General features: G+C 38.0%; 1 protein-coding gene and 1 pseudogene across 2 annotated transcripts in view; one reads left to right on the top strand and one right to left on the bottom strand.

Moving 5' to 3' along the window:
* The window catches only part of SCYGR5 (small cysteine and glycine repeat containing 5), a gene marked incomplete at its 5' end in the record, with an annotated part of 46,374 nt that overhangs the window by 16,756 nt on the left and 3,685 nt on the right, over nt 1-25,933 (bottom strand). Inside the window, one exon of the mRNA XM_082464724.1 lies at nt 6,967-7,062. Within this exon, the coding sequence (XP_082320850.1) occupies nt 6,967-7,062 (96 nt within the window). The remainder of the gene's footprint in view (nt 1-6,966; nt 7,063-25,933) is intronic.
* Nucleotides 147-12,229, top strand: LOC309662202 (thiamine transporter 2 pseudogene; annotated as a pseudogene). The gene has a single exon. The product of its transcript is annotated as a thiamine transporter 2 pseudogene (transcript).

Below are 25,933 nucleotides of genomic sequence, written 5' to 3'. Positions count from 1 at the left end.
CCCTACAGCTAGCTCATAGCATGGAAATAGTGAGATGAGTTAAGTGAGCATTGAAAGTGAACTAGGAGAAAATCTGTCTAATCACCATTAAAAAATGATGAGGCTACATAGTCAGTATGTATTAACCAACACTACTGGTTAAAAAGGGCAAGGCAGGGTCCAGACGGAGAATGTTCTTATGGAATGCTGATATACATAATCTGGGTAAAAAATATTTTTAGCACTGAGTCATGATGAGCTGGAATATAGAGATCATTTCCTTTCAATTCTTTAAAAAGTACATACAGTAAATGTTCATTAATCTAGACTATAAGGAGAAGAATCTAAATGAACTAGTAAAACATCTGAATGGAGAAGTATGTGTGTGGACAACATGTATTTTGAGCAGAACCTAACTAAACTGACCAAGTGTTCTTGTAGTGAAAGACCATAAAGATTTGATCAAAGGGCAGATAAGTATGACTTATGATTTTTTTACGTAAGTTAGTATTTATAAGGGGTTTTCAGACAAGGTAATTCCTTCAAGAAATAGTTTTCCTTGCAACCTTATTTAAACTGTCAATTTACTTTTTCAATCTCTCCTTATTGTCTTAAAATAACCTTGACATTAATTATACATTTTGTACTAATGATCCACAATCCAAATTAGCTGGCGCTGATATTATGAGCTTTTAATGTATTAGCAATTCTTTGGCCCTTGTGATTTCCTGGGTCACTGAGACTAGAGCAGATTCTCAAAGAAAGGCAAGGGAAAGACACTGGTATTTATTGTGTTAGGCACTGCTCTGAGTCCTCTCCTGTTGACCTCATTTACTCCTCACAAATGGTAAAGTAGATAATTTTTTATCTTCTTTTAATCAGTGGGACTCAGAAAGACTAAGGAATTTGAGTAGGTTCAGCCAACTGTGATTAAGTACAACAGAAGAAAATATATATGTGTCTGATGGTCCACATCACATAATAGCTGGGATATTTATTTAATTCCCACCCACTCATGGAGTGAGCCAGCTACGCAACCAGCCAGGGCCCCCAGGTTCCCGGACTCCAGAGCTGCAATGACGCTAGGATAGATCAGTGTCCTGAAACAGAAGCCCCCCGCTTTCAGTGCACCCAACTTTGCATTTTAACATAATTAGGAGCATATCAAGGCCTTTGTTTGGTAACATTTTAACTGATTACCAGTAACCTTTGAAGCAACGGGTTAAAAATTAACTAAAAATTATCACCTGCTTGAAATATTAAAAATTGTACCACTAAGACAATCTGGGATTGTAAATTCAGTATCTGGCCTTTTTTTAAGTTACAACTCCACCCCTAATTTTTAAAATTAAAAAAAAAAAATGCCTTGGAATTAGAAAAAGAGCTTGAAGAAAGGTGTGTTTCATCTTTCAGGTTGAGTTTTTCTGCTCCCTTCAATCTTAGCAGAGACAACAGATCAAGGACTACCGTACTCCTCATGTTTTCAAAGTTCTTCCTAGGGAGCCATTAGGTTTCCGTAGACCATAGGAAAGTCATTCAATTCAGAGGGGCTGTGCAGGCAGAACATCGATAGGTAAAATAAAAACACACCGTGTTTTTGCAATAAATAAAGATAACAGCAGGGGGCAAACTTGGAGCCTGTCCTAACTGGAGTACTGTAGTGGAAATCTCACATTTGAGAGGATTTGTTGTACTATTTCTCCATGCGATCACTTGTTATACGAGTCTTTTCATGGTGGTGGTAATGGATTCCATAATCTAGTCAAACCAATCCACACATTTTGAGTCCAATATTCTGCTTTTACCAACTGGCTGCCGACATTAGGGGTAGAATCAGAAGCTATTTTCAACATAAAAACCTGAGACATGGTCTCTTTGGAACCAAAGTCCCTGCTCTCAAAAATGACGCTATTTCATCCCTGCCAACAACCGAGGCATAGATTCAGGAGGGGGATTTGAGATTTCCTCGATACAACCTCTATTAGAAACTATATGATGCTACTCTGCATTTTATTACTAGTATCCCAAGAATTACTACTCTCTCAAAAACACTTTCAAAAACTTCAGTGGGTCTGACAGTTAGAAATTATGAATTTTTATAAAGTATGCAATTATTCAGTATGTTGCTCTTCAGGGGATTACTTTCTGATGAATAGAAAACTCCCCTGGCTGTTCCCCTTAACTGCCAGCAGGACTGATCTGTGTAAAAACCATCTCAATTGCTAAATTCACTCACTTAAAACCTAACTGTCCCAGGTTCTAGAACCTACCCGCAGATTAAGCATGTCATGCTCCAACAGAAACCAGCACAATGGTGCCAAATGCCACCACTCTCTAGTATTTTCCCTATCCATTGCCACAGAAGTTGGATGTGGATTCTCCAGGTAGAGGCAGGAATCTAGTCCATGTTATGTACCTGCAACAACGACAGGCATTATGCCAGGAAATCTCCCCACAACTACACTCGTGATGGACATTACAATACGCCTGTGCAGGTGAAGAAAACTGAGGTCCCAACACACTAAGAAACTTGTCCAGAGTCACATGACTTGAGAGGGCAGATTAGAGATTTGAATTTGCTCAACCACAAAGCCGATGTCTTCCCACCAGGAAATCCTCTTTTCCTTATTCCAAAACTGCTCTAAGCATATTTTGAAAATCAAATGGCGTGTAGTTCCCACTCCAGAGAACAACTTTAAATAAGTGAACACTTGGAAAGCTTCTTGTTCTTATTATTTCGAATGTTTCTAGTCAGTTAGAAACTCCATTTGGTCCAATGGCTGTACTTACAACAACTTTCCAGGAGACCTTCTGTGTGTCAGGTCCTGTGCTAGACTCTGGGTGACAAAGATGAATCCCTGCTCCCGAAGAGCTCCCAGGCTAAGGAGCAGAACTGCACGTCCGCACATCAGTACCTTTCAAAGCTATCAATATTACAGACTGTATAGCTCGTGCTTATGAACTGGCATTGTTCTACCATGTACTAATGCATGTAATCCTCACCATATAAGGTAGTTATTATCGTCCTCATTTTACACGTGAGAAATCTGTGCAAAGAGGTCCAGGAACTTGCCTGAGGTCACATGGTTGTATGTAGCAGAGAAGGATTTGGACCTAATTGACTCTAGAGCTCTGTCTTTGACTGCTGTGCCATAAAGTCCTGCCCAGGGCTGTAATTGAGATGAGACACAGAGTAAGGAGGGAGAGAAGCAGGAGAAAGCCAGAAGGCTTCAGAGAGGAAAACCCAGTCAATGACCAAGTGAGTGAGATTTTGCCTGGAGCTGTGTATTGCCTTTCTAAAGGATACCCACGTCTTTCCTTTTTGTCAGCCAACCTTAAGGCTTATCATCCAGAACATAAGTTCTCACTTTTCAGTAGTAGCAACATACATGGAAAAAAATAGGAACAGGGCACAGGCTAAATATCAACTCCTAAAAATACTTCTAAGTGTTGTGTTTTAATTTTACCCATGACATGATATTATCTAGATGGCATGATAATTCTTCTTCTGAAAATAGGTATTAAAAACAAATCAAATCACCTCGATGGATGACAGTTGAAATTAATTCAGGCTTCTTACACTAAATCAATGTTCACTTTGAGTTTGATACAGTCGGCCCTCGGCATCCGCGGGTTCCACATCCCTGAATTCAACTAACCTCAGATCCATACCGAGGGATGACTGAACTGTACCATTTTATATAAGGGACTTGAGCACCGGTATCCGCGTCCCACCCTGCCCCCCACCCCAAACCAATGCCCCAGGGATACCGAGGGACGACTGTACTTAGAAAAAGCAAGGGGTCTAACTGCTTTATAAATCCTTACTTCCCAAAGGCCATTTTATTCACCACTTCTAAATACTCAGTAAAATGAATTTCCAGTTTATCAACAGCTACATGTTAATAAGCTCTTGATGGGGGGGGCACAAAGTAGATGTTTTTGCTTAGCAATTACGTCTGTTGGAAACTCTCTTCTCTACCTAAATTCTACCAATCTTATCTTCTGTCCATGATTTCTGCCTCAGGAGCAATTTCCTGATTGTTTTCTACCATAAAAGACAAAAGGAGGGTGTGACTGACTTACTCAGGCAAAGCTTGAGGGTACTTTTCTATCAGCGACCCCATCATTCCATCTGAGATGAAATTTAATCCTTTACTACAGTGTCTTTCAATAATCATTAGTTTTCCCTTAGATCAAGAAATCCAAAAGAAAAGATTCAAGTTTTGTGTTTTGACCTGTGATACATTCTCACTGTCACAATGGAGCATGGGGAAGAGAATGCAAGTTTTATGAAAAGAAGTCGGTTGGATTGATGACCACTCTTCTTACCTGCTTTTCTCTTCTTTCTGCAGTGATTTAACCATCCTTGAATTGGTGCCAAACTTCACCAAGCCATTCCTGGGTTTTTCCCCCAATCATTCTCTGCTTATTTGGATTTTTCTCAATGATGACGCTATCAGAGCCATTTGTCATATTTTACTTAGCAGGACCAGAAGAAAATATATGCCTCAGTGTGGTAAGTTAGCTACCATGCTGATCTTAGATTTAAGTCTAGTTAGAACCAATGTCTAAAGCCTTGGGTAGGAGCAAAATATCAGTACTTCCTACATCTCAAATGTGAACAAATGGGCCTGAATGATTTTCATGTATTTGTCATGTAAGACTATAAACTCAAGCTACAACAAAAATAGGGTGGGTGCAAAACAACTTTAATCTTTCAGTTATACAAAAATAATACTTGAGGACTTCATTGCTTATTATCATTAACCTAGAATAAAGTCATTCCCAGTTATGAGCGCAAGTCTTAGAAGATAGTGTAAGATTTGGAGGGGAAAAAGTTACTGGAAAACCATGTGAAAAATCCTCTGAAGATTTTCCCCTCTTTATTTGTAAACATTAAGGCAGTTTTAACTGTTAGGTGATAGGATCTAATCTCAAGAAGCCCATTAGTCAGTGGATCTCAAAGTATCGTCCTCGGACCAGTGCATCAACATCATTTGGCAAGTTGTTGGAAATAGAAGTTCTCAGGCCCCACCCAAGATCTGTTGAATCTGAATATCTATTTTTAGCCATCCCTCCAGGTAAATCTGAGATATGCTAAAATTTGAGAACCACTGCTTTGAACCATTGAGCAATAAAAAGATCAGACAAGGAACTCAATCAGTTCACTTTTCTTTAGGGAAAAAAAAAATCACTACCATCTGATCTACATCCTGGTGGTTCAGCAAATGGGGCATGACAGTTTTATCTCCCTTTGCTTCCTTGCCCTGCCGGCCACCATCCACATCCCCCCACCCCACACCAAGGAAACCTCGCCCCCTAAACCAATCCACCATTTTTTCCTCACACTAAACACAAGTACATGTCAACCTTGAATGCCGTTAAGTGCAAACTGGTTTAGCTGGGAGATACCCCAGCTAAATTTAGATTCCAGACTTAGACTCCAGACTGTCATAAAAAGCAGATCTGGAATGCAGCTTTTCCCAGGTTGGTAATTAGACCTAAAGGCCAGGAAGAGTAAGAATAATGTTCTACCAAACTTTAAGAACACTTAGATAAAAGTCTACCGGGGAGGGCTTCCCTGGCGGCGCAGTGGTTGAGAATCCACCTGCCAATGCAGGGGACAGGGGTTCGATTCTGGGAAGATCCCACATGCCGCGGAGCAACTAAGCCCCTGCGCCACAACTACTGAGCCTGCGCTCTAGAGCCCACGAGCCACAACTACCGAAGCCCGCGCATTTAGAGCTTGTGCTCCGCCAAAGGAGAAGCCACCAAAATGAGAAGCCCGCGCACCACAACTAGAGAAAGCCCACGCACAGCAACGAAAACCCAACGCAGCCAAAAATAAATAAATTAAATTAATAAATTAAAAAAAAAAAAGTCCACCGGGGAAATCAAGAGGTGAGGACACAGGTTCTGTCAAAACAAAGGACATTCTCAGGCTCAGTAAATCAGTGGGTTTATTTCAGAGGTCTGAGAGACACTGAGATTCGAGAGGGTCTACCCCAACCTCCTCTATGTCATCTCCCCTCCACTATACATTACTCTTATGGAAATTGAAATAATCATGTGCTATTGATGGGGGTCAGATAATTTGCTAATACAGCCAGTGTTCTGTGGGAAACTGTGACCCAAATTGACTTAAGCAAGAGAGCTACTAAGCAATTTCTCATGGCTCCTCCATCGCAGCCCAATAAAATAAGGCCAAGAATGTGGAACAGCAAGATACACAAACATATTTCTTTCTTTGACTCTCAATCTTGAACTGACCATTTGCTTTATATTTGCGTGATCACCATGATGGTATCTCGATGGTCTGTCCTTGCACACTGATGCAGATCAAAGGTGAAGATGTTCAGGTTCTTCAGGACTGAAACATCCTTTTTACCCTTGTGGTTCTGACTTTGAAGAAGAGTAAACTATTAAGTGCTCACAGGCAACAGTACCTGAGCAGCCCTGAATTGCCCTGGAAATACCATGCAGTGTGAAAGATGAATGTATGCATCGTGGACTCTTTTCCCAGCCTCCATAGCTTATGCAGATCAAATTACATGTTAACATGTAAGAAGCAGATAACAACTAAGAGCAATAGCTGCTCTTTCTTTACACCTGGAGGAATAAATCCACATGTGATGAACATCTATCATCATTGCAGTTTGTTTCCTTGAATTTCAGTTTTCCTTTGCTTTTCATTATACTGTCAGAAATGCATGTGAAGTATCAAAGTGGACCCACTTTGGCAGGGGCCAAGCAATGTGTCCTCGGATTGATACATTCCATCCGGATAATGCATATGTCAGAGAGCCGTGGCACATTTCTCTTCCTGGGGTTTTGTCCTCACGCCCTGCCCATTTATTCTTATAGATCACAAAAGACGTCTTTCACTTTGTATTCTTACCTGGTGCTCTTCCCGGTGTTTATCCTCACCGATCACGTCCACTACAAGCCAGTCAACATCCTACAAGGGATTAGCTTCATCATTACCTGGCTGCTGCTCTTGTTTGGCCAAGGAGTGAAGACCATGCAGGTTGCAGAGTTCTTCTATGGGATGGTCTCCGCCACCGAGGTGGCCTACTATGCCTACATTTACAGCATGGTCAGCCCAGAGCACTATCAGAAAGTGAGCGGCTACTGCAGGAGTGTCACGCTGGTGGCCTACACGGCGGCCTCAGTGCTGGCCCAACTCTTGGTATCCCTGGCCAACCTATTATACTTTTACCTCAATGTCATATCTTGGCCTCTGTCTCCATGACCTTCCTTTTCTCACTTTTCCTACCAATGCCTAAGAAGAGCATGTTTTTTCATGCAAAACCCAGCAAAGAAGCTCCTCCAAAGCCAGCAGGAAAGGATGCTGTCTTAGAGGAACCTCAAAAGGATCACAAACCAGTCTGCCAAGAACAAATCACTGTTTCAGGGGACCTGGACGATGGCTAGTTGAGCAGTACAAAGCCAGAAAGTGTAGCTTTGAGAGTTTCTGCAGTAGTTCTAAGACTTGAAGGAGTGCTACTCCTCAACACATATTTTTTACTGGTCCCTATGGTGGGCTTTTTCCACAGCAGGTTTTAACCAGGTTTTGAACTATGTTCAAATCCTGTGAGATTACCAGGCACTGTCCCAGAGTTCCACAATATATAATGGAGCAGTAGAAGCCCTTGCAAACTTTGGGGGTAGCTATAGTTTATCTTCAGGGGTACGTGTAGCTGTATCTTATCATTGTTTAAGAAATGTATTCTTTCAAATTATATTCTTGGATAATCTTGTTGTAGTGATTTCGACATTGAATACCAACTACTTTGAAAAAGAAACGAGTTATTGTCACAAAATTTTAAAGAAACAATATAACAAAAGGCTTTGATGAAGCTATACATGGAAGATAGAGTTTCACTCATCCCTAAAAACAGGGGCTGCAAATTGCTGTCCCACTGGTCAAACATGGTTTGGCCATGGCGAGTTGGGTGGTTCAAGGTCAAACTATCAAAACTCTTTCCTCTCTCTAACTTTTTAGTAACTCTAGTCTTTAAACTGTGATTTGCAAACCATTAATATGAGGTGGGCAAATGATGGCCCATGGGCTACCATAGCTAATAGTTTTTACATTTTTAAAACATTGTAAGGGGGAAAAAAAGAATATATGACAAGGGTTGTAAAAAATAAATAACTAGATCCCGCCAAACAACCAAATAAAAACAAAGAAAGATATGTGGCCCACCAGCCTGAAATATTTACTATCTGGCCCTTTATAACATACAGATCTTGAAATCAACTTAGTGGATTTCTAACCAGAATAGAATAGAGAGCGTATCAGCTTGTAAGGATAAATTCTGTTCTGTGAAAACTAGTTTACACACACATATGTATGTACTGGTCAACATACAGAAGATATTTCTTTCTCAAGCTTTAGTCAAAGATGTTTGAAAATTACTGCTCTAGGATCTGTCTTATCACTTCAAAGTTTTCCAGTTGAGACAACTTAAATATCTGTATCTTTCCTTAACTATACATGTGGGGATTTGCCAAAGTTTGTTGCCTTCTATTAAGACTATTTTCCATACCCACTTACCCCATTCCCTACCATATCCAATTATCTGCTAGAATAAAAGTGCATCCAGACTGGATTCTAACAACCCTCCATCCAATCTTCTCTCCACAACCAAGTTACTGCATTATCCCATATAATTTGCTCTCTGGCCTTTCATGCATATAATACTTTCATTCAATTGTCATTAGTAAGAACTGAGGACAGGGGGCTTCCCTGGTGGCGCAGTGGTTGAGAGTCTGCCTGCCGATGCAGGGGACACAGGTTCGAGCCCTGGTCCGGGAAGATCCCACATGCCGTGGAGCAACTAAGCCCGTGCGCCACAACTACTGAGCCTGCGCGTCTGGAGCTGTGCTCCGCAACGAGAGGCTGCGACAGTGAGAGGCCCGCGCACCGCGATGAAGAGTGGCCCCCGCTTGCCACAACTGGAGAAAGCCCTCACACAGAAACGAAGACCCAACACAGCCAAAATAAATAAATAAATAAATAAAAATTAAAAAAAAAAAAAAAGAATGCACTTATGCCAATAGTTCTTTAAAAAAAAAAAAAAAAAAAAGAACTGAGGACATAGTCATCCTTAACAAATAAACAGTAATCCTTGATTTTGGTGAAAATGGCAGCAGAGGACAAAGAGCCTTCTGGAAAGGGAAAGGCCCTCCGAGAGGACATGGTGTACCTGAGCATTTATGGCTTTTCCGTGAGTTGGCTGGTACGTGTCTGTTTCATCCTTATTTACTACAGATTTCTGATATTGCATCTTGTCCAGTAGGAAGAAGGCAGGGAGACTGAGTGGGCTGGAGAAGCCTTGAGAAGGTCTCTAGGGGATGGAAGGTATCCAGCTTCTGCTACTGGAGTCACCCTTCAACCCTTCCTGGGCTTTCTGTTTTGGCAAAACTTCCCTCCCAGCTGCGAAGCTACAGTTTTTGGGGTTTTTTAGATGCATGTCCAAGCACTCTTCCTTTTTCCCAGAACATATTTTGTGAAATTTGAAACACTTTTCCAAAAGGAGGGGACTGCAGAGAGAGAGGGAAGGTGGGCTGATGCAGAAGTTAATACTCTACAGTCAGAAGGCAGAGCCCAGAGCCGTCTTTGAAGTTAGCCCAACAATGCACACGGGTCTTCCTGATGAAACAAAGCCTTCACATCAAATAAGACTTTGAAGATACTTATTTTTGAAGTTGGGGTGTTCCACACCCATGTATTTATTGAACATATCAGGGTCCATTGTTGAGCTCATATTCTTCTCGTTTCCCTTTCTGGAAATCCTATTTTGACTCCTAGAAAACTGTTCTAGGAATTGGTTCCCCTTCACTTATTTCCTCTGTAGGTACTTGCTCCTGGGGAGAAGCAGGAAAAATTCCTCTTCTCTCCAGGTAATGTGTAGAAAAGATAAAATTTTCATAAAATGTATTCTTGACAAGCCCTTTAAACACAAATAGTCATTAGTCTCTTGGTGATACTGAAGACCTTACTTAGTGTCAAATTTTTAGGCAAAACCAGGTGAGGTAGGATTGGGTTGCTGACCTAAGGACTCACGCAAATTAAACTATGTCTTTAAGAAAGAAAGCTGAGGGTAGTAAGAAATCTGACAGCTGTCTACTTAGCTCCCAGCACATTGCGGGAACACACTGGAAGTTTGTCTATATTATGCACATTATACAATGGATTGTCCTGTGGCCACATATGCTCCTAAGCACTCCATTAGTTGGGTCAGGGCTTGGGTCAGGGTTTCTCATCCTCACACTATTGACATTTTGGGCGGGGTAATTCTTTGTCATGGGGCCTGTCCTGTGCATTGTAGGATGTTCAGCAGAATCTCCAGTCTCCAGCCCACTAGATCCCAGTAGCCAGCCCCTCCCCCAGTCATGACAACCAAAAATGTCTTCAAATATTGCCATCTGTCCCCTGGAGGCAAAAACACCCCTGGTGAGAACCACTGGGTTAGGGTTACGTTCGATTTGAGTTAGGATCGGAACTTTTACAATCTTTGTCACACTCTATTAAAACTACAAATTTATTGCCATATGATATCACTTGTATGTGGAATCTAAAATATGACACAAATGAACTTATCTACAAAACAGAAACAAACTCGCAGACACAGAGAACAGACTTGTGGTTGCCAAGGGGGAGGGAAGGTGGGGGAGGGATGGATTGGGGAGTTTGGGATTAACAGATGCAAACTATTATATATAGAATGGATAAACAACAATGTCCTGCTGTATAGCACAGGGAACTATATTCTGTATCCTGTAATAAACCATAATGGAAAAGAATATGAAAAGGAATATATATATGTATATTTGAGTCACTTTGTTGTACAGCAGAAATTAACACAACATTGTAATTCAACTATACTTCAATAAGACATTTTTCTTTAAAAAAACTACAAACTTATTTGTCTTATTTCTTCAGTGGGGTGTATTATGTTCAAGAGCAAGGATCCATAGTTTACTACCATGTTTTCCTACAGAGAAGCTCAAAAATGCTTGGTGGGCAAGTAAGTGAATGAATGACCAAATAAAGAAGGGAATGTACAAACACACAAATGGGGAAGAAGTGTGTAGAGAGAATTCTGGAAAGGAAGTTTGGTATCTGTCAGGGATCTTGAAAAAATTTTTAAACAATTTTACAGAGAAGAAAGAGAAGAACAGAGACAAGGACAAAGAGAGAGGCCGTTCTTACTAGAGCATCCTTACATGGCGCAGAGAAAGGGTGTGCTAGAAAGAGCTAGTGTTTGTGTTGAAGAACTTGGTACCTCACTCGGTCACCAAGGGTTAACAATTGCCCATTTCTTACCTATTGCTTTGTCTTGACCAAACTTTAATCAGGCTCCTCTCTTTCCTACAGGCCTCCACCCCCTGCCTTATCTGTTTCTCCGGGGAATTGGCTGACCACAGAGGGACACTTTCCTGTCAGACTCTATTGGTCACTTCCCCTTGCTTGTCCAACTTCCCCTCCAAAGATCCTGTGTATCTCCGCTTGCCCAATAGCAAAGGATTATCTTTTAAAAGAAAAACCTTTTTCGGTTTGATTTTAAGATACTTTCAGATTTTGGCAATTGCAGCATTCTCCAGATTCCAATCGTTTTTCTTTTAAATAAGCCTCTCCCTGTCGAAGTCTGGATTTGCTTTTGTTTGACACCAGGCTTCTTCGGAGCCTGAGTTTTACCTTCTGCAAAGGGAAGAGGAAAGAAAAAGTGACTTCTATGGGTCCTTTCCAGTCTATTGATTTATGGAAACCCAAACATAGTTGGTCTATTTAAAAAAGGCTGAGAGAAAAAAGATATGTACAGTTTGCAGAGCTGGATCAAGTGATTTTTCATTCAATCAAAGTTCACAATAAGTCAACCTTATTTACCATAGCCTGGAAATGCTTCAGTGCTTATGCAATGTAGATTTTAGCAAAACAGTACACTACTTTATTATGCATAGAATAACAGGATGATTGGGGTTTCCTCTCTTTTCAGGGGTACATGGCAGTGGGCCATGTAAACGTCAACTAGAATCTTCTGGGAGAGTGGCTTCGGGAATCTTGGCTTTGGGAATCTTCTCTGCAGCTGATACACGTTCTCTGTTTCTCATGCATCCACAGCTAATAGCTGGGTGTGCTCTGCTGGTCTTTGATATTCAAGTCAAGTTACATGCTTCTTATAACTACAGCAGCTTATGTATGTATCATTTCTTTCTTTAGCCATCTAAATCTCAAGCAACAAAATATGTTTCTTTCTTTATTCTTCCAGTTCCTCTAAATAGCATTTTGCATTGTTATATTTAATGCTTCATATAAGAGACAATGGAACTATATTCCTATTTTAACCAACTTTCTCTTGGGACTTAAAATTAGTAATCAGGCAAAAAAAATCAGAGTTCTCACAATTAATAAACAGTGATATATTTTTCAGGTTTTGATTTTTTATCTTTTTGGTATTCCATTTATTTATTTAACAGAATCATTTTATTGATTTTTTTCATTCATAGTGCCCCCCTTTTCTTTCTTGGTACGAACACGTAACATGAGATCTATCCTCTTAACAGATTTTTCAGTGTACAATACAGTATGGTTACCTATAGGCACAATGTTGTACCTCTGATCTCTAGAACTTATTCATGTTGCATTACTGAAATATACACAATTATACAGGTCGATTAGCAATTCCTCATTTTCCTCTCTACCCAGCCCTTAGAATCCACCACTATATTCTTTGTTTCTATGAATTTTATATTTTAGATACCTTATAATAATGGAATCAGGCAGTATTTGTCCTTCTGTCAGTGGCTTATTTCACTTAGTGTAATGTCCTCAAGGTTCATCCATGTTGTCCAATATTGCAGAATTTCTTTCTTTTTTAAAGGCGGAATAATATCCCAGTGTATGTATGTACTATATTTTTTTATCCATTAATCCATCAATGGACATTTAGGTTGTTCCCATATTTTGGTTATTGTGAATAGTGCTATAATGAACATGGGAGTGCTAATATCTCTTCAAGATCCAATCTCTGTAAATTCACTCATATCTAATTACTACTCTAACTTCTAGGCAAATTTTAAAATAAACTTAACAAGTGTGGGGTAAATGTATCTATAATGCAAAAAGTTAGTGTTCAGGTTTGGAAGAAATTCTAAAAATTATTGACCATGGTTTCAACCATCATGTGATATAAAAAGTTCACATAAAATGACTGTGATTCTTCTATAAAAATATATTTACTTCCTATTTCTTTTTCATGATACAAAAACTGATAAATTTAATTAAATATTAGACAAAACAGTTGTCTAGTACCAATTACTTATTCTCTGATGGAGTGCAAGCTCTGTGAGGATAGTGTCAAGATTGTTCATGATTATACACCCAGTGTTTATCCTGGTTCTCGCTCCATGGCGAGCACCTGACCAGCCTTTCTAGAGAAAAAAAAAGAATGAATAAAATATTAAAAAAACTTTGGGCTACTGAATTTTTTTTAATTTAACCATTCTATTTTCATATAGGTACAAATTAATGTTCTTTAAGGCTTTAGAAAGTGTTCCTATTACTTTCCTTTAAGTTACAGGGTAAGTTGGTAAATGCCAATCCCATGATTCCATAATACATGGGGCATAAACAATTAAATAAAATTTCAAGGTGGTTCTATCTTTTAAATTATAGACTATCACAAAGGCTCACTTGTATTTAGTGTTAAATGCCTAACAGAAGAACATGAATACAGTTCTTTTTCCAAGAACTTACTAGCTGGGGCCGTGTACTCTGCATGGTAGCTTTATGGTTCCACAGTGAACAAGTGGGTGCCATTGAGAAATGACCCAGCAGAAATTCTGAAATAAGGTCTTAGATAATATGATTACATGTAATTTCAGGTACCTGGGAAAGTATTTTCTGGGTTTAGACTGAGAAATCTTAGTAGTCAATGCCACTCTCAGCCTGCCATCAGAATTGTGGTTTCATCCGAAACCACCATGTGCATAGGTCTTATCCAAAACCAAGTCATCACTGACAAGCTGTTTAAGCATCTGTACAAATTAAATCAAGATTCCAGCCTGGAATAATTTACATACTAAATGAGAATCTGCCATTTGATTTAATCTAGGTTTCAAAACAGTAATCTAGTATAACATTTGTTCAAGGGAAAAATTTTTAGCTTAACAAGAAATACCTGAAATTATAAGGCTCATTTGGACCACCTGTTCTGTTCTCTTTGTGGGACCCAGGATTATTTTTGGTTTTAGTTATGTTTAGTTGGTAATTCTTTGCCCTGAAGTAGTGCATTTTCACTGAATCACATAATTTTTAAATGCTTGCATTTGTTGGTTTTTTAAAAAATATATATATATGTATATTTTTAAACATCTTTATTGGAGTGTAATTGCTTTACAATGGTGTGTTAGTTTCTGCTGTATAACAAAGTGAATCAGCTATACGTATACATATATCCCCATATCCCCTCCCTCTTGCATTTCCCTCCCACCCTCCCTATCCCACCCCTCTAGGTGGTCACAAAGCACCAAGCTGATCTCCCTGTGCTATGCAGCTGCTTCCCATTAGCTATCTATTTTACATTTGGTAGTGTATATATGTCGGTGCTACTCTCTCACTTCGTCTCAGTTTACCCTTCCCCCTCCCCGTGTCCTCAAGTCTGTTCTCTATGTCTACGTCTTTATTCCTGTCCTGCCCCTAGGTTCATCAGAACCTTTTTTTTTTTTTTAGATTCCATATATATGCGTTAGCATACACTATTTGTTTTTCTCTTTCTGACTTACTTCACTCTGTATGACAGACTCTAGGTCCATCCACCTCACTACAAATAACTCAATTTTGTTTCTTTTTATGGCTGAGTAATATTCCATTGTATATATGTGCCACATCTTCTTTATCCATTCATCTGTCAATGGACACCTAGGTTTCTTCCATGTCCTGGCTACCTAAAATAACTACCTAAAATAGAACCATAAAGTCATTCCCGTTTAAGTGGTTCCCATTTCCCACAGCTAAAGGTTTTTCCTTGCCTTGGCTAAAGTTCATTCTTATTAAAGCTTAGTTCACAAATTCCATAAGCCTACTCAATTTCATGAACAAAATGGTCAATTTCACATATCTCTATAAATATGTAATACAAAACATTTAGAATATTGAGCTATCTTCTTTGACAACAAAAAAAGAAATCATTTCACAAAACACAATTAAATAAAATAACACCAGGATATTTTAAAAATCTATTTTAATCTCCCACTTGTTCAATAGAAGGAAGGATATCTGCATTTAGTAAATATTAAAACTAAGATTCATATAGATTCAATACTTTTTGAGATAATAAAGCAAGCAATTTTTACTCTCTAAAATTAAATTTGAAAAAAAAAAAAAAATTAAATTTGATTTCCCGATTTATTATCTGGCTTGCAATTTTCTCCCCTGTTTTTCAGAAATTATTAAGTGTGTGATGGAGAGAATACAAGCTTGAAATCAGAAAAATATAGGTTTGAATATTCAAGTTTATTAGTAATTATTTTAAAACTTCTAATTTTGGAAAATTTCAAATACACTTTAAAAAGTAGAATAGTGTAGTGAAACTTCACCCAACTTGAACGATTATCATTTTGTGGTCAATCTTGTTTCATCTGTACTCCTCATGCAATTCCTCACCTTTTTTAATGTTTCAGTTTTCTCATCAATAAAATGGAGAATATAACACCTACTTCATGAAGTTTTACAGAGACGAAATACCAGCCTGTTAAACACATGATTTCTGGCCCATAGTGTATTCAATACATGGGTGCGTTTCTCTCTTCTCCTAATGGAATAAATATTCACATTAGTCACACTGTTAGGATGTACTTATTTTTTCTAAGGACTTTTACGTTAATCATCTCCAGATAGTTCCTTCTTTTTTACACAAACCCACTGTGTCTTAATTTGAAATGAATATATTCCTATGACTGAAGTAGGCAAAATAGAACTTGAGATGAAAATTATCCATCAATCTGTCTATCCTCCTTCTGTTGCTATTTTGTATAACCTGATTTAAATGTCTGCTTTGCTGGCAAATCATTTTGACCTTTCTGGGGAGTTCATGCAAATATCAAAGACTCAGAAAAAAATCAAATTTGGCAGAAAAAGTCAAGCTTCATCTTGTTTCCCCTGATAATACAAGATTTTTAATCTTTTTAACTTCTCAACCAAGGGAAATCTAGATTTAAGAAACTTCTCCAAAATCTTTCTTTGTATTTCTATATTTTCTCTTCTAGTTTCTGCCAACATCCTCAGCACTAGGAACAACTTTCATTGAGGTTCTTTCATTGAAAATTGTTTTCAACCTCAGCTCCCAAAGAAAGGACTTGTTTACCCAGGTGCCAGAGCAGAGTAAGCAAAAAAACACACAATCCAAAGGCATAACAAAAGATAAATCCTATTTCAATAAAATATTTCCCTAGACAAAAATGTGTTATTGCAAATCCCTGGTTTTGAAAAGCAAACTTCTTCAAAATTGATTTTTGGTAGGAATCTAATTAAATATGCTTGAATTAAACTTCTAAGTGCCAAGACTGTAAAGATATATTGATTAATAACTCCCTAATCTCCATCATAAACGTTCATTTATCATTGATTATGCACTTATGACATCCCATGAGCTCTTTAATGTAATGCCATTTTAAAAGATTGGAATCTAAAAAAATAGAAAGTACAATGTCAGCATTTTCCACATGACACAGAGATTTATCAGAGAGAAGACTGCATTGAAACATCCTAAAGTAATTCTATTTTCTTAGCATTTCTCAAACCGTTATGACAACATAGGCTACTTACGAATTTTGCAATTTAAAAAAAGCCATGAAGAGCTTAGAAAGATGATTCAAGCACATCTTCAAAGATTACTGAAAGGCTAGGGGGAAAAAAGGCCCATGAGAAAAGCTAAAAGAATCTTTTTACCGCATCTAGAAAGAGTTAAGGAGTAATTTAATAGTAATCTTTAAATACACAGCCAATTAGGCAAGGAGTGGTAACTATAAAGTCTCTACCTTTACTAAAAGCATAAGAATATGTTGTGATATATAGATGATATAATTTCCTGGGGGGAATCTTATTTTTAAAAGATAGATGAAATTCCTCAGTCTAAAATATGGGGGGTAGGGCACGGGGTGTTAGAGGAAGGGGGTGAATAACCACACAACCTCTCAATAAAGGTTAACTTCTTCAGATAACCCTTTAGTTAAGTAAATGAAGTAATAACACCTCACTAGTTTCACACCAAACACCCAGCTATTGACAAATTGGTTGCCTGTTACTCTATCTCTCCATCTCTCTCTGTCTCTCTCTCTCTCTCTCTCACACACACACACACACACACACACACACACACACACACACACACACATCCTTCCACCCTCCAACTTGCAAAGATACTCTTTTGAATGGGGAACAGACTGGGTGAACATCCGTTTCTTCTCGATTAAGGGAGTTGACAGTTAGGACCTCCTCCCATTCATGAATCTCATTGCCTTCGCCCTCCTTCTCCCTGGATGGTCTGGAGGCTTAAGATATGAAAAGCAACTCTGCAATTTTAGAAGAATATTTTTTCCTCCTACCGTGTTTGGTTCTTAGCTGGGTCTCTGTAACAAAAGACAGATTAACAAGAGAAAAGCATACAAATTTATGTGATCTAAGTTTTATGGGGCACAGGAGCCTTCATAAGGAAATGAAGACCCAGAGAAATATTTAAACCTGTGTGTTTTTATCTTAGATTTGATGAAGACTGGAAAGTCATGAAAAAAATGTGATAGGACAGAAAGGATATGAGCTAAGAGTAGTAAACTGGGGGAAACTTAGCATAGCCTGTGCATTCAGGTTCCTCTCTGTGTCCCTTTGTCTTTGGAGGTAAGGATGCTCATTTCCTCTGGGTATAGGGAGGGCACCTCTCACATGAGGGTCTAATGACCTGCTTCAGGGGAAGGTCAGAAAGTCCTTCCTGCACCTGCAGTGTCTCAAATTCCCATTAAAAATATTAGAGAAAAACAAATATTGTATATTAACGCATATATGTGGAATCTAGAAAAATGGTACAGATGAACCTATTTGCAAAGCAGAAATAGAGACACAGACATAGAGAACAAACATATGGACACCGAGGGGGGAAAATGGGGGGTGGGATGAATTGGGAGATTGGGATTGACATATATACACTACTATGTATAAAATAGATAACTAATGAGAACCTACTAAAAAAAATATTTAGTATGCCAAGATGCATATTCGGGGGTAGCATGTCCTAAACCCCATTACCACCAAGTTTGGGAAGTACACGTGAAAAAGAAAAGAGAAGAGTAGTGGTGTAAAGTGGCCACTTGATGTCATGAAAATCACAGTGCTGTGCTGCTCTGTCTTTCTTGTCCTCCCTGGGGAATGCAAAGTGATCCTTTCTAGCTCTCCTGGCAGAAAGCCATTGCACTCAGCTACTCTAGGACCTGCCAGATGGACCCTGATTACACACTCCATTAGGTTATGCTAATGCTTTCTGTAGATGCTTTCGTCTACTCTAAGTTAAATAAAATTAGGATCATGAAAATGGATTTTTAGTTATAACCCCAAAGGGCTTAGTTAAGGGAGGGACACTCTAAACAGAAAGATTACCTCACAGAAAGTAGAGCAGTGATGCTGTTATTTTAAGTGCATGAAATAGGGATGTGTTCAAATTTGGGGCAGCCTCACTCACACCAAAACTGAAAATTTTCACATGTGTTTAAAGCATGTAATATTTGCCAGCCCAGGTAGCTCAGATGAGTATTTTCACTTCACATCCATTAATCCAAACCTGTGAAGTGTACAGTTGCTCAGCCTTAGGCTTCACTATTTCATAAGCTATTTTGGAGTCAACTCAAAGAATAGCTGAAGTTGAAAGCCAGATTTTCAATATCAAACAAAACAACGACTTATATGGATTTTCAACGCGTTTGGGCCCTGATCATTCGGACAACTTTTTTTCTTATATTTCTATTCTCGTGGAGATGACCGCAGTGCAGTTATCTTCAGGGGAATAGGATTGAGGGATTGAACTTGAAGAAGGAGAAGAGAGTGATGTTTGACATTTAAACAAATTTCAACAAGTGTTTTTAAAAATACTAAAATAAGAAAGGCTTAGTTCCATTAAAGCAACAACAGACTAGATATCAGGAAAATCCTTACACTACAAAACACTTAAAACTTGTGGATATAAATTTAACTTTTTAAAATAAATGTCTGAATTGGTAATAAGTAAGAAAAAATCCTCAGAGGTCAAAGCAGGACAGGAAACCAGATAGACAAGGAAGCACTGAGTCTGTCATGTGCTCAAGGCATCTGCTGATTCTCCCAGTGACCTGGAGTTTGGGCTTCAGTGGCACCCCAAAGGGCTACATCCTCAGTGAGTGGTGAAATAGAATAAAACAGGGGAAAAAAACCCTAACAAAGAAGATTAATCTGGGTGGAATTGGAAGAATTAACTCTAAGAATTTGTCTTCATAAGCCAGCACTCACGTAATTCTAGAACCCAATTCCTGCAAGCTAATTTTTTTTAAGCTGAGAATTTAGTTTAAAGTGGTCCAGATTGGCAATGGTTGCAGGCACATATATGTATTAAAAGCAGATGCTCTCTAGAAGAGTGTCCCTCAACACAAGAATCAAAATATTACCACAGATGAAATTCCACCAAATATGAGTTTATGATTAAAAAATCCAAAATCATATAAGGATATAAAATATCATAAACAAATCAACTGAAATAATAAACAGCATAATCAGACCAACAAAGGTTTTAAAAGAATTATCAGCATCATTGTGTGGAATGGCTGGATCATGGCAATAATAAAATGCAAACAGAGTTTTAATCAGTTTTATTATTGCTTTTAAATTCTCTACGGACAATTCTCCCCCTTACTGACTGTACCCAGGACAGACAACTCCCACCACCAGCATTCTTATACACCCCTGCTTTGTTTAAGGGTGAATATGTCAAGTGTAACTACTAAAAAATTAGAAATAGATTACATAATTTATATACAGAAGAGAGGAATACAACATATTATGGAAAAATGATAACACTAAAGAATTCAAGAAAGGAGGGGGGAATTCCGGAGCATGAAAAAATACGAAAAATATAGTAGTAAGAAATAATAAACAAGCTCCTAGACTGAACTACCAATTTACAGAAAATAGAGGAGATACAAGGACTCATTAAATAACATCCAGGGATATCACTCAAAAACACCAGAATCTGGGAAGCTATGGTTCTTTTGAACAAAGAAAATTCAAGGGGATAAGAAAAAGAAGTTGGGCTTCCCTGGTGGCGCAGTGGTTGAGAATCTGCCTGCCAATGCAGGGGACACGGGTTCGAGCCCTGGTCTGGGAAGATCCCACATGCCATGGAGCAACTGGGCCCGTGAGCCACAATTACTGAGCCTGCGCGTCTGGAGCCTGTGCTCCAAAACAAGAGAGGCCGCGATGGTGAGAGGCCCGTGCACTGCGATGAAGAGTTGTCCCCACTTGCCGCAACTAGAGAAAGCCCTCGCACAGAAACGAAGACTCAACACAGTCATAAATAAATAAATAAATAAATAAAAGAACGTGAATTTCTTTTAAAAAAAAAAAAAAAGAAAAAGAAGTTGATAGTATCTTAGGGGATCTATCAATCAATTACCATGTTTGAATTTTATTTGAATCCTGATTCATACCAAGAAACTAATCAGGGAAATCTGAACACTGACTAGAGATATTAAAGAATTATTAATGTTTTTAGGTGTGATAGTAGTTTGTGGTTATGCTTTCGTGAGTCCTTATTTTTAAAGATACACACAAATATTTATTAAGTTATATGATACAGGATTCAAATTAATCTATGAGGGGAAAGGGTAAGTGCTTGGGGCATTGATGAGACAAGACTGGCTCTGAGCTGGTAATTGATGAAGCCTGGTGATGGATAAATAGGCATTTGTAAACTATTCTGTCCACTTTTGTGAATGTTCATAATTTTTTAAAAACTAAATTCAAACAATTTTAAGTTAAATTACCCAGTAAAAAAATGTAAAATACTAAAAGGCATTGCCAGACAGGATTCCAATTATAAATGGAATCATTATAAATGATTCCAAATATATTCTATTTATAGAAAACACATCTAAAATACAAGGACATCTAAAGTTCAAGGGGGAGATGGGGGAAAGAGAAAATTCACATCATACAAACAAAAAAATTTTTAAGTTACTATAGTTAAATTTTTAAAATATAAAATATAATTAAGGCCTCTTGATCTAGACATATAAAGAGAGTCATTAAAACCATTGAACCATTAAGGGTTCAATTATTTCATTAGAAACATACATTAATTCTAAACTTTTATAGGTCTATTAATATAATTTCAATGGTTCTAGATGGAAACACTGCAATTTTTTCAAGTATACTACATTATAGGAAAAGAATAAACTATATATACATATATAGTAAATATGTACTGTATCTGTATATATAACTATATAGTTATAGTTTTAGAATATGTATATATTTGGAGAGTTTCAGAAGTATACAAAGTTAAAATTTACTGAATTCATACTATATAGGCACCCTTCTATATGCCTGACATTTAACAACTTATTTAAGCCTCACAACAAGTGTATGAGTAGGTATTGTTATTATTCTAATTTTACAAATGAGAAAACCGAGACAGAGAATCAGACCTGCGGAAGCTCTCTCAGCTTGTAGTAAAATATCATTATATATATTCAGTGTCAGAATTATGTGACTCATTAATGTCCTTTTCTTTTTCTTTTTTTTTTTTTTTTTTTTTTAGTTTTTAGTTTAGGGGAGTTAATTTTCTGTCATTGTTGGACTTTTCCTAATAATTAGCATTTACATAATCTATTCAGCCAAATACAGAAAGGGAAAATGTAGTTCTACTATGGGTCGGAAACTAAACGAATCAGAGGACTCAACTCCTGACAGGAGCCCAGTAACACAGTTTTAGTCTGGTCTCTCCCCCCATGGACTCAGAGGACAGGCTTCCTGAATATATATGGTGCTAAAATACATGGTTCTTTAGTGTTTTATCCTAGACTAAGACACCATGAAAGACAGGACCATCATGAACCTCATCAACATCACATTAAAGCCTCAGCTATTGGGCAGTAAACAGGATACAACCAAAAGATGGAGATGATGAAACTGAAACAAACCATCTGTATGGTCTCAGTGAGCAACTGGGACCCAAAATACTATTTCAATACTTTCAAGTCTGTCCCCAAAATAACATGGAAATCAGACAACTGGGATCATCCAAGAGCAGAAAGATGAAATATCCTAGAGTGAATGATATATATTAGCTGTCTGTGCCTTACCTCATAAAAGTGTGATTTGTTTTGATTTGGATAATAGATAAAGAAATACGTAGCACAGGTCCAATACATATTAAGTGATCAATGTGTGATTATTATTATTATACTAGTATTGTATATAGGCATAGTTCAGAGATATTTCAGGTTTGGTTCTAAACCACTTCAGTAAGGTGAATATCAAAATAAAGTGAGTCACGTGAATTTTTTGTTTACCAGTGTGTATAAAATTTATACTGTATTGCACTGTTGGTGGGAATGTAAATTGATACAGCCACCATGGGGAACAGTATGGAAAGTCCTTAAAAAACTAAAAATAGAATTACCACATGACCCAGCAATCCCACTACTGGGCATATACCCTGAGAAAACCATAATTCAAAAAGAGTCACGTACCACAATGTTCATTGCAGCACTATTTACAATAGCCAGGACATGGAAACAACATAAGTGTCCATTGACAGATGAATGGATAAAGAAGATGTGGCACATATATACAATGGAATATTACTCAGCCATAAAAAGAAACGAAATTGAGTTATTTGTAGTGAGGTGGATGGACTGAGAGTCTGTCATACAGAGTGAAGTAAGTCAGAAAGAGGAAAACAAATACCGTATGCTAACACATATATATGGAATCTAAAAAAAAAAAAAAATTGGTTCTGATGAAGCTAGGGGCAGGACAGGAATAAAGATGCAGAAGTAGAGAATGGACTTGAGGTCATGGGGAGGGGGAAGGGTAAGCTGAGACGAAGTGAGAAGAGTGGCATGGACATATATACACTACCAAATGTAAAATAGCTAGTGGGAACCAGCCGCATCGCACAGGGAGATCAGCTCTGTGCTTTGTGACCACCTAGAGGGGTGGGATAGGGAGGGTGGGAGGGAGGGAGACACAAGAGGGAGGGGATATGGGGATATATGTATATGTATAGCTGATTCACTTTGTTATACAGCAGAAACTAACACACCATTGTGAAGCAATTATACTCCAATAAAGATGTTTAAAAAAAAGTTATACTGCAGTCTATTAAATGTGCAATAGCATTATATCTTAAAAAATAACGTACAAATCTTAACTAAAAAATACACTATTGCTAAAAAATGCTACCATGATTGTGAGAAATACATTTGTGAGGGGAGCCCAGCATTCCTGAAGAACTCTGTGGTTGCTTTTCTCTACAGGTCAGAAATTACAGTGGGAGCTGATACCATTGAAATGAGATACTTAAATGCAATGGAGATAATGGGGTCCTGGGGTAGCAGAGGCCAAGTGCTGTCACTTAATTGCCAAAGACAAGATGGTATGGTTACCACAGTGGAGCCAAAACAGTGATCAGAATAGCCTAACTCACAGAGACCTGTGGTGTTGGCTAGTGAGCATCCCCAGAAAAGAAACAGATGCACAATCTACTAAATTCTTACTTGATCTGTCTAAGAAGAGGTGTTCTAATTAATTTTAAGCAACTCAATATTCACTAAAAGTTCTAATGGAAAACACTGACATTTGCTTTGTGATAATTTGGAGTCTGATGTTTTTAGTAGAGTGAAAGCTGCCTGGAAACTAATCCACCCCAGGATAAAAGATGCCTGAAATTTAATCCACCCAGGTGTCTTGAATTTAAGTCCAAGGCGAATGAGTTTAGGGGTAGTGGGAAGAAATGCTTGGGCATATGAGGCAGCTCCACTGGGAAAGTTTTCAAAATGTTTCTTCCCAGATTAGATAAGACTGTTGGGACTAACGACTTTATTCTCTACTACGGGCCTTGATCTCTCCCTGCTGTGTGCTGAGTAAACACCTCATATCTATTTTACAATTCACAAATTCTCTCTTTAACGGTGCCCACATTTATTTTGTTGCTTGAGTTTTTATTTCAACTTGCATAATTTTATTCCCAAGATTTCAGATTGGTTGTTTTGATATCAACCTATTCTTATTTCATTTCTACCTGTATTTGCCTTCTAAATTCTTATTCTTTTTTTATGGAAGTCATCCCTTTATTTATCTCCTTGAAAATTCCCAAAAAATTATTACTTAAAAGACATTGTCAAAGAAGAAGTAAAGCTGTCACTGTTTGCAGATGACATGATACTATACATAGAGAATCCTAAAGATGCTACCAGAAAACTACTAGAGCTCATCAATGAATTTGGTAAAGTAGCAGGATACAAAATTAATGCACAGAAATCTTTTGCAGTCCTATACACTAATGATGAAAAATCTGAAAGTGAAATTAAGAAAACACTCCCATTTACCACTGCAACAAAAAGAATAAAATACCTAGGAATAAACCTACCTAAGGAGACAAAAGACCTGTATGCAGAAAACTATAAGACACTGATAAAAGAAATTAAAGATGATACAAATAGATGGAGAGATATACTATGTTCTTGGATTGGAAGCATCAACATTGTGAAAATGACTATAGTACCCAAAGCAATCTACAGATTCAATGCAATCCCTATCAAACTACCAATGGCATTTTTCACAGAACTAGAACAAGAACTTTCCCAATTTGTATGGAAACACAAAAGACCCCGAATAGCCAAAGCAATCTTGAGAAAGAAAAATGGAGCTGGAGGAATCAGGCTCCCCGACTTCCAACTATACTACAAAGTTACAGTAATCAAGACAATATGGTACTGGCACAAAAACAGAAATATAGATCAATGGAACAGGATAGAAAGCCCAGAGATAAACCCATGCACATATGGTCACCTCATCTTTGATAAAGGAGGCAAGAATATACATTGGAGAAAAGACAGCCTCTTCAATAAGTGGTGCTGGGAAAACTGGACAGCTACATGTAAAAGAATGAAATTAGAACACTCCCTAACACCATGCACAAAAATAAACTCAAAGTGGATTAAAGACCTAAATGTAAGGCCAGACACTATCAAACCCTTAGAGGAAAACATAGGCAGAACACTCTATGACATAAATCACAGCAAGATCCTTTTTGACCCACCTCCTAGAGGAATGGAAACAAAAACAAAAATAAACAGATGGGACCTAATGAAACTTCAAAGCTTTTGCACAGCAAAGGAAACCATAAACAAGACGAAAAGACAACCCTCAGAATGGGAGAAAATATTTGCAAAGGAAGCAACTGACAAAGGATTAATCTCCAAAATTTACAAGTAGCTCATGCAGCTCAATATCAAAAAAACAAACAACCCAATCCAAAAATGCACAGAAGACCTACATAGACATTTCTCCAAAGAAGATATACAGATTGTCAACAAACACATGAAAGGATGCTCAACATCACTAATCATTAGAGAAATGCAAATCAAAACTACAATGAGGTATCACCTCACAGCAGTCAGAATGGCCATCATCAAGAAATCTACAAACAATAAATGCTGGAGAGGGTGTGGAGAAAAGGGAACCCTCCTGCACTGTTGGTGGGAATGTAAATTGATACAGCCACTATAGAGAACAGTATGGAGGTTCCTTAAAAAACTAAAAATAGAACTACCATACGACCCAGCAATCCCACTACTGGGCATATACCTTGAGAAAACCATAATTTAAAAAGAGTCATGTACCACAATGTTCACTGCAGCT

The sequence above is a fragment of the Balaenoptera physalus genome (genome assembly GCF_965194825.1).
Source record: "Balaenoptera physalus genome assembly, chromosome: 6".
Classification (NCBI taxonomy): Eukaryota; Metazoa; Chordata; class Mammalia; order Artiodactyla; family Balaenopteridae; genus Balaenoptera; species Balaenoptera physalus.
Note: the sequence above shows the minus strand (reverse complement) of the source record. Positions and strands in the feature narration are given on the sequence as shown.